The 9704-nt window shown below is 39.2% G+C and overlaps 1 protein-coding gene across 1 annotated transcript; it reads left to right on the forward strand.

Annotated features, from left to right (window-relative positions):
• The first annotated feature begins 295 nt into the window (after nt 1-295).
• On the forward strand, nt 296-9258 carry dnajc12.S (DnaJ heat shock protein family (Hsp40) member C12 S homeolog). Its single transcript, XM_018227489.2, has 5 exons — nt 296-425; nt 4332-4410; nt 5277-5416; nt 7677-7851; nt 8393-9258. Exons 1-5 carry the CDS (start codon nt 348-350, stop codon nt 8485-8487), a joined length of 567 nt encoding a protein of 188 aa, XP_018082978.1. The 5' UTR covers nt 296-347; the 3' UTR covers nt 8488-9258.
• The last annotated feature ends 446 nt before the right edge of the window (nt 9259-9704 follow it).

The following is a 9704-nucleotide window of genomic DNA, read 5'->3' on the forward strand; positions in this document are numbered from 1 at the left end:
TTAGTAGACACCTATGAGGATCCAAATTACAGAAAGAAAAATCCCAGGTCCCAAGCATTTAAGACAATAGATCCCATACCAAAATATAATTATTTAAACACAATATCCGATAAACATCTTAGTTCTAAAAATTGGCAGCTTGAGGATTACTGTTTACTGTATTTTTGCTACAGGTAAATAGCTTTGTTCATAGACTACAAATCCCAAACTGCCCTACTTCTTAATCAGCCGCTTCCTCCCCTCTTTGCCAATAGAATGCAACAAGTGAGCCGCTGCCCATTTGAACAGGCAGTTTTGTGTTGCTGGGTAGCAGTTATTTGTCAGTGTGAAACTGTCAGCCTTACAGGATGGATTCTATTCTGAACTGCAGCTGCAGCATGGAGCCAGATTATTATTCCCTGCTCGGCTGTGATGAGCTCTCCACGGTCTGTATTTAATGCCACTTTTCCTGAACATATTTCGCTAATTGTATAAGTGCTTTATTATCTGAGGTTACATTTCATGCATCTACATACAAATAGATGAATATGTTTTGTAGGTGCAGATGTAATTCATGTAGGCTATATCTGTATTCAGCAGGCTACCCATCCCACCTACTGATACATACGGCTCTGGACATAATAATGGAAACACCACAATTTAACAGATATATTATTTTTTTATTTTATTTTGTTGGAACAGTCCCAGATGTTTCATTTCAGTTGTATAAAAGTAAATTGTTGTATGTTTTGTGGACTTCATTAGAATTGAGTGAATGGATTCACTTTAACATCTTCCTAAAAGGTCTATATTTGTACAACCTGTCAAACAAGGGAGGAATGTGAAATGTTTGTACTAACAGAAGGCTTTCTACTGGAGAAATCATAACTAAATGAAGAATATATAACTACTGTGTAGAGCAGCTGCTCTCTTTCTTTCTGGGGAGGCTGTGTCTTCTGTATTCTCCGCCTAAGCTTTCCTATAGCTACTTAGGTGTCTTAACCAGACGTGAGAATATTGACTAGTTTTGTCCAGTTTGTGTGCTCTCAATTAGAATATGATTATATTGGCATGATGTGTGGCCAAGTGCTGGTTGAGTTGCAACGATCTTTGGCAACTGATTAATGCAAATTGATTTATAAATCAAACTGCACATCTCATATTTTTTTCCCCAAATATTATAATTAGACCAAAGTATAGCTGGTGTTTGTCTGCATTTATTCCTAAATTAAAATGCAGCATTACAGAGCCACACATTGCTTTTCATTACTTTAAATGGGAAATGTATGAAAATGGAAAAATGGTGTGGAACGGTGACAAAAGGAACGTGCTGGTCAAAAACCTATTCCTTAGTGTCTTTCCTTGTCATGGACTTCACTTTGCAGTTGGGTTTCCCTTCCCTTGCACTGTGTAAGGCTATGGACGCACAGGCTGTTGTTACCGGCTGTTGTAAGACTGCGTATTTTTACAGGCTGAAAGAAGCAGATCTGCTCTGTGCCGCTGCTCCGTTGATTTAAATCGGTGCGGTCACAACAGGCTGAGGTCAGGCCAAATACTGACCTCAGCTTCAGCTCCTCTATGTGTGACTGCTCACAGGCTGATTGGATTTAAATCAATGGAGCAGGGCACGGAGCAGATCGTCTGCAAAAATACACAGGCTGACAACAGTCGGTACCAACAGCCCGTGTGCCCATTGCCTAAGTGTTACTGTTCCACTTTGGATTCACATATCTCTGCCATTGATTAACTTTCCAAATCTGATAACACTCTTAAAGTCTTGATGTATTTATAGCAGATAGATCAGAAATTTCCTAGAAAAGCATGTGTCTAATTAATGTCCCTTATTTGTTGCCTCCATCATTTCATCCGCAGTTGTGCAAATAAACATCCCCGTGCAAGATAAGTCTCGAGAGTGATTATTCACATTTCCATTGAAAGTTAACTTGAATCTACAGGATTTAAACATATTTCACGATTTCATTTGGCTTCTGCAGCTGCAGTCCAATAACACGTAGGAAAACTAACTGTCTTTGGATAATGAGTCTCTGAATAATGTCGACAGAAGACTCATTAAGGATCGATTATAATTGCTAAGCGAAATATTAGTATAGAATTGCGTACACCCTGCACTAATATGCCTCCTTTGCAGAGTATGGCAGAAAGTGTAGGGCACCTTAGAGCAAGAGGGTCCTGTACATGTGCCGGTAACAGTTGATAATACCAGGGTACCCCTGTAGTGTTATACCAACAGACATTCCAACTTGCTGAACTGAAAACATATTTTATAGTCTAATATTTATAATATAGGTATTGGACTTGTTATCCAGAATGCTCAGGACCAGGGGTTTTCTGGATAAGGGTTCTCTTTGTAATTTAGATTTCCCCTTATGGTGTTAAAAGGCATAAATGGTTTGCAGACAGCTCACGTAATGACAACTTGGGAAACCGTCAGGCATATTAACACACCAATTTACCACCTGCGGCGCTCCTGCAGATGAGGTTACTGGGAATCACTGTTTGTTTCAATAATGTTAGTTTCCCCGCTCTGTTTGAGTTTGATGATCAAGACAGTGGGGCAAATTCAGTAACTGGAGAAAATTCACCAGCTACGGCTTCGCACCCATCGCTTTCACTCTGAAAAAGAAAAAACTATCGGTTTTTTGGGACTTTTTCCACTAAAAATTGAGAAAGATCTATGCATTCCAATGCACTTCGCCTGGTCTGAGCTGACAAAGGCAAGTCTGGCGGAACAGGTAACGTTCAGGAGTTACGTCCATTCGCAAGAGCGAAAATTTGCCTGGCGTTAGAGTGCGACGCAACTGTAGCGTCTATCTCCTTCGCTAGCGAAGAGACACCTGTGCCTGTTAGTAAATCAGCAAAGTCCCTGCGGGCTGTAATGCTATCGAATTGACGCCAGCGTTAGCCACTTAGTAAATCTGCCCCTTGGTATGTCTGGTGATCACAAATCTAATTTTCACCTACCAGAAATAAAAATATATGCTGAACATAATATTTGGGTACATTGTGATGTTAGGTTTAGCTGACAATATATTACTCATGATTTCACTTTGCTTCTAGATCAGGAACTTTTGACTCATATTTTCCATCAGCAGCAAGTACCTGCCAGCAGGTTTTCTGCTTTCTTCCCTTTGTGCATTGTATGCTCTCAGCCGCAGGAAATTAACTTCACATGATTCATAAAGTCTATATGGATTTGTGTCATCCGTGCTGTGCAAATATTTATTCTGAGCACAGGCTTCTTTTAACAGTGTTTGTGATTTGCAAATGATGTCTGTAAAGCCTTTTTGTGAATTATACGCAAGCCGCTGGCAAAATCTGGTAATAAGACATATGTAAAAACAACAAGAACAGCACTGGATATGTTCTGCCTAGTGTTAAGCCATTATAATATATCTTAAAAAAAATATGTATAAACCGATGATTAAGGGATTTCTGTCCCGAAATCCATCTACTACTGGAGTAAATTCTTCTTATTCATTTTATCCGGAGTGCCGATGTTTTTATCTTTAAAAAAAATATGTATTAAACAGTATATAAAGCTTCCAATGCTCTTTTTTTTAGTACATTGATCCATGGCTTTTACATGATTCCAGTTTTCTGTAATGCATTGTTTTGCCATTATTTAAAATACATCTCTTCCTTAATGCAAATGGTTTACAAAATGTTAGTGATGCCGGGAACAATAATTCTCAGTATTAAATTGGTGAGATATCGGCGGAAGGGATTAAAGGGGCACATTTACTATTGGTCGAATATCGAGGGTTAATTAACCCTCGATATTCGATCGTCCAAGTAAACGATCGAAGGAAAAATCGTTTGATCGAACAATTAAATCCTTCGAATCGAACGATTCGAAGGATTTCAATCCATCAATCAAACGATTTTCCTTCGATCAAAAAAAGCTAGGAAAGCCTATGTGGACCTTCCCCATAGGCTAACATTGGTGCTCGGTAGGTTTTAGGTGGCGAAGTAGGTGGTCAAAGTTTTTTTTTAAAGAGACAGTACTTCGACTATCGAATGGTCGAATAGTCGAACGATTTTGTAGTTCGAATCGTACGATTCAAAGTCGTAGTCGAAGGTCGAATTAGCCAAAAAAAACCTTCGAAATTCTAAGTATTTTTTATTCTATTCTAATCCTTCACTCGAGCTAAGTAAATGTGCCCCTTAGAGTAGCAGTAGAAAAATTCTGCTTTAGAAACTGTAGAAACTATAAACTAATATGTGTCACTGTTATGTACTCTTGACTATGTTTATGCCTAACCCATTAATGCTGATGGTTTTGAATGAGATCTAGAGATATAGAACTGTTTGTTTTTTTTTTTTACTTTTAGGTGGAACAGATTGTTGCAGAGTATAAAGTGAAAGCACTTGAATGCCACCCAGATAAACACCCTGGAGATAAAAAAGCAGGTACATTTTGGCTGTATTCGGGAATCACTGGGTCTGTGCTATAGAAATAGACCATTGAGCAACAATATTAGGCTGTCCATATATCAAATCAGCCAATACGTATTATTTTACAATAGTAATAAAACAATACCTTGTACTTAATCCAACCAAAGATATAATGAATCATTATTGGAAGCAAAACCAGCCTATTGAGATTATTTAATGCTTAGATGATTTGCCAGATCCCAAGCATTCTGGATAACAGGTCCCATACCTGTATAAGGTCAGAGACACATGGGCAGATTCGGGGAGATTTGTCGCCCGGCGACTCCTCCTCTCCTCTTCTTCGGGCGACTAATCTCCCCAAACTGCCTTCCCGCCAGCTACATTGAAAATCACCGGTGGGATGGGACTCAAAGCACTTCATTTTCCGAAGTTGCCTGAAGTTGCCTCACAAGGAAAAACAAAACGATCCGAGTGCCATCCCGCCGGCGGTTTTCATTCTAGCCGGCAGAAGGCAGTTCGGGGAGATTAGTTGCCCCGAAGAAGAGGAGATTTGTTGCCGGGCTACTAATCTCCCAGAATCTGCCCTTGTGTCTCTGCCCTTAACCCCAAGTGATCAATGAATAGTATTTTAGGGTTCCTGCATTAATGCATTGACCAGTAGCAACAATCTGATAGAAGTCAGAACAGTCTGATAGAAGTCATTAATAAAAAAGAAAGCAAACATTTGATTGGTTGGTAACTGGTGCCATTTAGCACCTATATTCATAAAGCAGCCTCCTGCAACAGTGCAAAGCATATGCAATGTGACCATAAAATGAAATAATTCTTTGCTTATAGCAATACTTCCTATGAACTAAATGGTTATGTCTTGATTTTCCTAGTGGAAGATTTCCAGAGACTTCAGCAGGCCAAAGAGACTCTAACAAATGAGGAAAGTCGCGCTCAGTATGATCACTGGCGAAGGAGCAAAATTCTGATTCCTTTCGCACAGTGGGAAGCGCTGCAAGATTCTGTTAAAACTGTACGTATTTCATTTTGGCCTACAAAATATCTGATCTATGTCTTTGCGTAATGTGATAAAAGATTTTACCTTGTTTAAATGTTTGCGGAGATACAATTTTTAAAGTGGAAAATATGGAAATATGAAGAATTCTTCAAGTGACCTAGTACTGAATTTTTAGGCTGCCTTGAAAAGCAACTGCCCATATATTTTAACCTACAATTGCTATATTTATGTTTCATTGCCTCTACAGATAAGAAGATTTACGTTATGTAGAATAATGTCCAATGGTTGGATTAGTGTAATATGCCCATCCACACATGTGGCTCCTTAACTAAGAAGGATTGGGGGATTTTATGGATAACAGATTGTGCAACTCTAGTCAGCAGCTAATAAAGCAAATAAAGTCTGTATAGGTTATATATAGGCAGTACAGTTTTGGGCCCCAGTCCCCATTATTAAGCTGAAAAGATAAATTGGTAAAGTTATAGTTGTTGGGGTTGTTTTCTTTGGAGTAGAAGCATTTGTGATGCATGATTACTCTTTACAAATACATTACAGGGCATTATTGATAGATAGTCACACCTTTAGACCTGAGGAACAAGTTTATCCAAAACATGCAAATGGCTTTTTATAAGAGGGCAGTGGAATGGCCATATACCCTTAGGTGCATATTTATGAATGGTCAAGTATAGAGTTTATGGGAGTTTATAAAAACTTCCATAAACTCTCATAAACTCAAAATTGGGGGGGGGGAAACAATAGAAATTTATTAAAAAATTAAGATTTTTTAAAATCGGGTGAATAGGATTGACCTGCAAACTCGAATCGACATCAAATTGAATTTGATTTGAGTTTTTTTAGCAAAAAATTTACATTTTCAATTCGACCCTCAATAAATCTTCCCCTTAATGTCTTTAAGAAGAAAGAGACCATTATATATCTATGTTAGATATATGCAGTATCACTTAGGAGCAGATTTATCAAGGGTGGAATTGAAAATTTGGATTTTTAAATTCGAGTTTCAAATGTACTGTCCATTTAAGAATTCAAATTCGACTCTTCTCCATTGAAAACCTGCTGAATTGGTGTTTTATCCTTCGGGGACCTCCTACAATCAATTTGGATTTTGAAAAACAAATTCGATTCGAATTTGATTTAAGTTTGAAGGTCGATCCTATTCACCTGCATTTAAAAAAATTCCAATTTTATTAATACATTTCGATTGGCCATTTTTGTTACCGAATTTCGAGTTTATGGGAGTTTTTATAAACTCCCATAAACTCTAAATTCGACCCTTGATAAATATGCCCCCTTAGGATTACTGTTTTTTTTTTTGATACAGACATTTGGTCTCTATTTGGGAAACTTTTGAGTGAAGATCTAATTGTGCAGTGTCTCATTTTGCAGTGACCTGTTGAGTTGACATTGGATCACTCAAAAACATTTCGTACACAAAGCATTTTGGTAACTCATTAATGACTTGTACTATAGTGACCCCTTAGCTGTGTGGATGTTTCTGGTCTCCTCTAGTACACAACACTCCCCCCTCCTGGTACACACATGGTTTGTGACGTTGCTACTTTTACACAAACAACATTCCTCCGTCAGTTTTATTTCCACATATGGGTCCCAGACGTACATTATTGTATGGCACAAAAATGCAATCAGATTTGAGGCAAATGTGAAGCTAATTTATAGAAGCGGCTTTATAGTACAGGTATAGGATACCTTATCCGGAAACCCGATATCCAGAAAGCTCCGGATTACGGAATGGCTGTCTCCCATAGACTCCATTTTATCCAAATAATCCAAATTTTTAAAAATGATTTCCTTTTTCTCTGTAATAATAAAACAGTACCTTGTACTTGATCCCAAATAAGATATAATTAATCCTTATTGGAAGCAAAACCAGCCTATTGGGTTTATTTAATGTTTAAATTAATTTCTAGTAGACTTAAGGCATGAAGACCCAAATTACGGAAAGATCCGTTATCCGGAAAACCCCAGGTCCCGAGCATTCTGGATAATAGGTCCCATACCTGTAACTAAAAGAGAAATTATTAATACGAGTTTGAAACCCCAGATTGTCTTTGCCTGCATGTTACCTGATGTTTGCAAGTAGCTTTGCCTGTATCTACAGACTGATCAGGAAAGACTACTACTGGTGTGAGTATGGGGGTGTAAGTGCACCATTCTGTACATAACAGGAATTAGAAGGACACCCATGAGAAGCCATATTTTCATAGCTGGTAATACATAACCTTCTTTATTTCTTCAGTCAATGCACTGGGCAGTGCAGAGTAAAAAAGAGCCAATGCTGGAGGCTCCCACTTCCGATCCTTCCAAGATGCCAGATAAGGTTTCTTCCTTGTGTGATGCCAAGAAAAATGAAAGTGATTTGCTGGAAAAAACTCAAGAGGATAATGAAGTGTTGTCACCTAAGAGTCCGGAAGGTAATAGTTCACCAGGGTTCAAAGGACAGAAAGAGAGAGAATAACAGATAGAGAAAGGGGAGGAGAAGCTGCAATATTTCATGACCCAGATGTGGTTTTGTTGGAGAAGTGTAATGGCAGCGCAAGGATAGTGGTGCCGGATGTGGGATGTAGTTCATGAACAGCTAAAGGGCTGATTTGATTAGAAAATACGTAGAAAGGGATTTCCACAACCTGCATAAAAGTCATGTTAAAGGGGAACTATGGCGAAAATGAAAATTTAATATAAGCTTCATCATACTGAAATAAGAAACTTTCTAAATACAATCAATTAAATATTCTGTATCGTTTCTGATATGATCAAGTTTATATTCACTATCCCTCTCTCAGCATCTGTTTCTCTTCATTCTATCTTCATGCAGCAGTTGGGCGTCAGATATTCATTGACAGTTAGATCCAATATATATTATAGGGGGGCTCCCATTCCTCGCAGATGTATTAGAGCATTATTAGAGCAAACGTAGGAAGTCATTTCTGTCTTCTGTCTTTTTGCTAATTTTAGGAAGTTCGGACACATCCTCCAACCTTCTTCGCTTCAGGTGGTCAGCAGAAGCCCCTTCCGACCTTCTTCGAAAATTCAGGAATTATGAGCTCTAAATATCTGTCTCCAAAGATAGATAATACTATCTGTTTTTCCTACTGGCCTCTCCATATTATTGTGAATAATATTCATCTTTTATTATCTGAATTATATGTTATGATAAACGTTGCTAGCAGAGTGTGTGAACCACTGATTAAAACAGGATGATGTTGGGAAATTGGTACCTTTTATTGGCTAAATTAGTAGACGCTTTCTCTTGTCCCAGAGAAGTAGTCCCAGAACCTTCACTACATTATCCTGTTATAATAAACTGTGGTGGCTGGAATTGCTTTTGAGGAAACTAACTAAGAAAAGGAGTTTCAGAAGGCTGTAGGGCACAGGTACATCCCCAAGTGCAGTGAATTTTTGAGAGCAATTGCCATGTTTTATTCCCACAATGCAGCACTTTCCCCCAGAATTCTTGATGCAAATGTGCTGGGCCAATCACAATTGCGTAAGATTCGCCAAAACGTACGCCAAGTATTTTCTAGGTTTCCCTGTGTTCACTGGCACCGATTCCAGTGTGCTCCCTATTCTTATGGTGCGACTGAACTGCAACGATTGACGCAGGGCTATGAGGGATAGCACCTGTTCCGGAGCTGGAGGCAGCTCTAGGGTTCCCCGTTATCAATAGGCACGGCTAGGCTCTTTTAGGAACCAAAGGCAGGAAGGACTGAACGGTGCCAAGCACAATAATACACAAGTGCAAGTAGTGCATTTTGATGCAAGAACCTTTAAAGGAGAAGTAAACCCCTTATTTAAAAAAAAACCTACCCTCTACCATACATAAACTCCCCTCCCTCCTCCCCCCCAGCCTACCTGCTACCCCCCGGAAAATGCCCCAAACTTTTTACTTACCCCTCGGTGCAGATTCACGGCATTGGAGTTCACGGCAGCCATCTTCTTCTCTTCGGTCTTCATTGGGAAGTAAGTTCCGTATTGGCACATGCGCAGTTGGAGCAGTTTTCGGGCTTTTGTCAACTGTGCATACTCCGAAAGTCATGAAGCTCCAGAAGAAGACCAAATGAAGACTGAAGAAGATGGCGCCCGTGAATTCCGATGCTGAGAATCTGCACTGAGGGGTAAGTAAAAAGTTAGAGTGCCCGGGGGGGGGGAAGCTAGGTTGGGGCGGAGGAGGGCATTTTTTATTAAGGGGTTTACTTCTCCTTTAATGAATGTGGTTTTATGTTTAACTGCCTGCGAGGAAAGTGCAGGGACTGCAACTGCACTTGTG

This window comes from Xenopus laevis, chromosome 7S, assembly GCF_017654675.1.
Source record: "Xenopus laevis strain J_2021 chromosome 7S, Xenopus_laevis_v10.1, whole genome shotgun sequence".
Classification (NCBI taxonomy): domain Eukaryota; kingdom Metazoa; phylum Chordata; class Amphibia; order Anura; family Pipidae; genus Xenopus; species Xenopus laevis.

Coding starts and splice junctions, on each gene's coding strand:
- dnajc12.S (XM_018227489.2), top strand. CDS start 348: ATGGATTCTATTCTGAACTGCAGCTGCAGCATGGAGCCAGATTATTAT. Junction 5,417..7,676: donor TGCAAGATTCTGTTAAAACT/GTACGTATTTCA, acceptor TTATTTCTTCAG/TCAATGCACTGGGCAGTGCA. Junction 7,852..8,392: donor GTCACCTAAGAGTCCGGAAG/GTAATAGTTCAC, acceptor TGCTAATTTTAG/GAAGTTCGGACACATCCTCC.